Consider the following 1,087-nt stretch of genomic DNA (forward strand, 5'->3'; position numbering starts at 1 on the left):
GGAAAAGGCATTCAGAAATTTGTTGGGTAGAAAGTGGAAAAAGGGAGGAGTATAAAAGCATTTGGGTTATTAATCTAGTCTGCCCTTAAATATATTTATGTCCTATCAAAGTGAGTTCAAATATTTTCTAAGTGTTAATGCGACTGTATGGACATATTCATTAGATCTTTGTCATTTCCTTTGTTCTGCCTTTTGTCATTGTGTTTGTGTTTCTTCACATGTTGCCATTTCACCTTCATCAGGTTTTGCTTGTGTACTGTTTTACAGTTAACACTGCCGTTGCTGTATGGTGCATGAAAACCATTGCCCTGGTAAGCCTAATCAAATAACCACTTTAGCAGTAGGACCAGTTTAATTTTTTTTTTTTTTTTTATCTTAAGCTTGTTCATATGCTCAGTATCAGTTTGAAATCTTAAATGTAAACTTTGAAGGTACTGCAATAACTGCATCTATTTACTCAGTTTTGATCTATGCATTATGTACTCAGCAAGTTTTTTAATATGTATTTGTATGTTTAATCCTGATGTTTTGTAAATGCATAGTTCTTTAAAACCCTAGCTCTCGATGTTTCAGTGTAATAGTTTATAATCAAAACTACTAAAATAAATCTGTTTAGAGTATTTTACTACAGTGGGCTATGATCTCTGTAACAATGTGATGGTTTTTTCACACATCTTTAAATGTCCAATATTTCAAGTTGCACAACCTCATAGTAAAAGAAAAAGATGGTTTTCTATTAATCAGTATTTCCCTTATCTGCAAGGTAGTGTGACATCAGTGTATTTATAGAAGAGAATGTATGGACAAAGCTCCAGCATGGGAAGGAGGTACAAGGATGCAAGTTACCTTTAAAGGAAACACAAATTTAAACTAAATATATTTTCTTTGCTACGTAATGTTCTCAATGACATATTGCTGGTTGAGTACTGATATTTTCAATTTATTTTACTTTAATTTCAGTGACCCTAACCCATCAAATCATTAGCATCCTATATGGTATGCATTTTACTTGTTAACCAGGGTAGACCAGTGATCCACATGGACCTTTTTCAGATGTGGCACGGTGCACATTCTGGTTAAATGACTT

General features: G+C 33.2%; 1 protein-coding gene across 1 annotated transcript in view; it reads left to right on the forward strand.

Moving 5' to 3' along the window:
- The window catches only part of SEPTIN6 (septin 6), a 1,039,180-nt gene extending 1,038,855 nt beyond the window's left edge, over positions 1-325 (forward strand). Inside the window, exon 10 of the mRNA XM_044053963.1 lies at positions 268-325. Within this exon, the coding sequence (XP_043909898.1) occupies positions 268-271 (4 nt within the window). The 3' untranslated portion in view covers positions 272-325. The remainder of the gene's footprint in view (positions 1-267) is intronic.
- Positions 326-1,087: the final 762 nt, after the last annotated feature.

Source organism: Protopterus annectens, chromosome 13.part0 (genome assembly GCF_019279795.1).
Source record: "Protopterus annectens isolate FY-2018-M chromosome 13.part0, PAN1.0, whole genome shotgun sequence".
Taxonomy (NCBI): Eukaryota; Metazoa; Chordata; order Ceratodontiformes; family Protopteridae; genus Protopterus; species Protopterus annectens.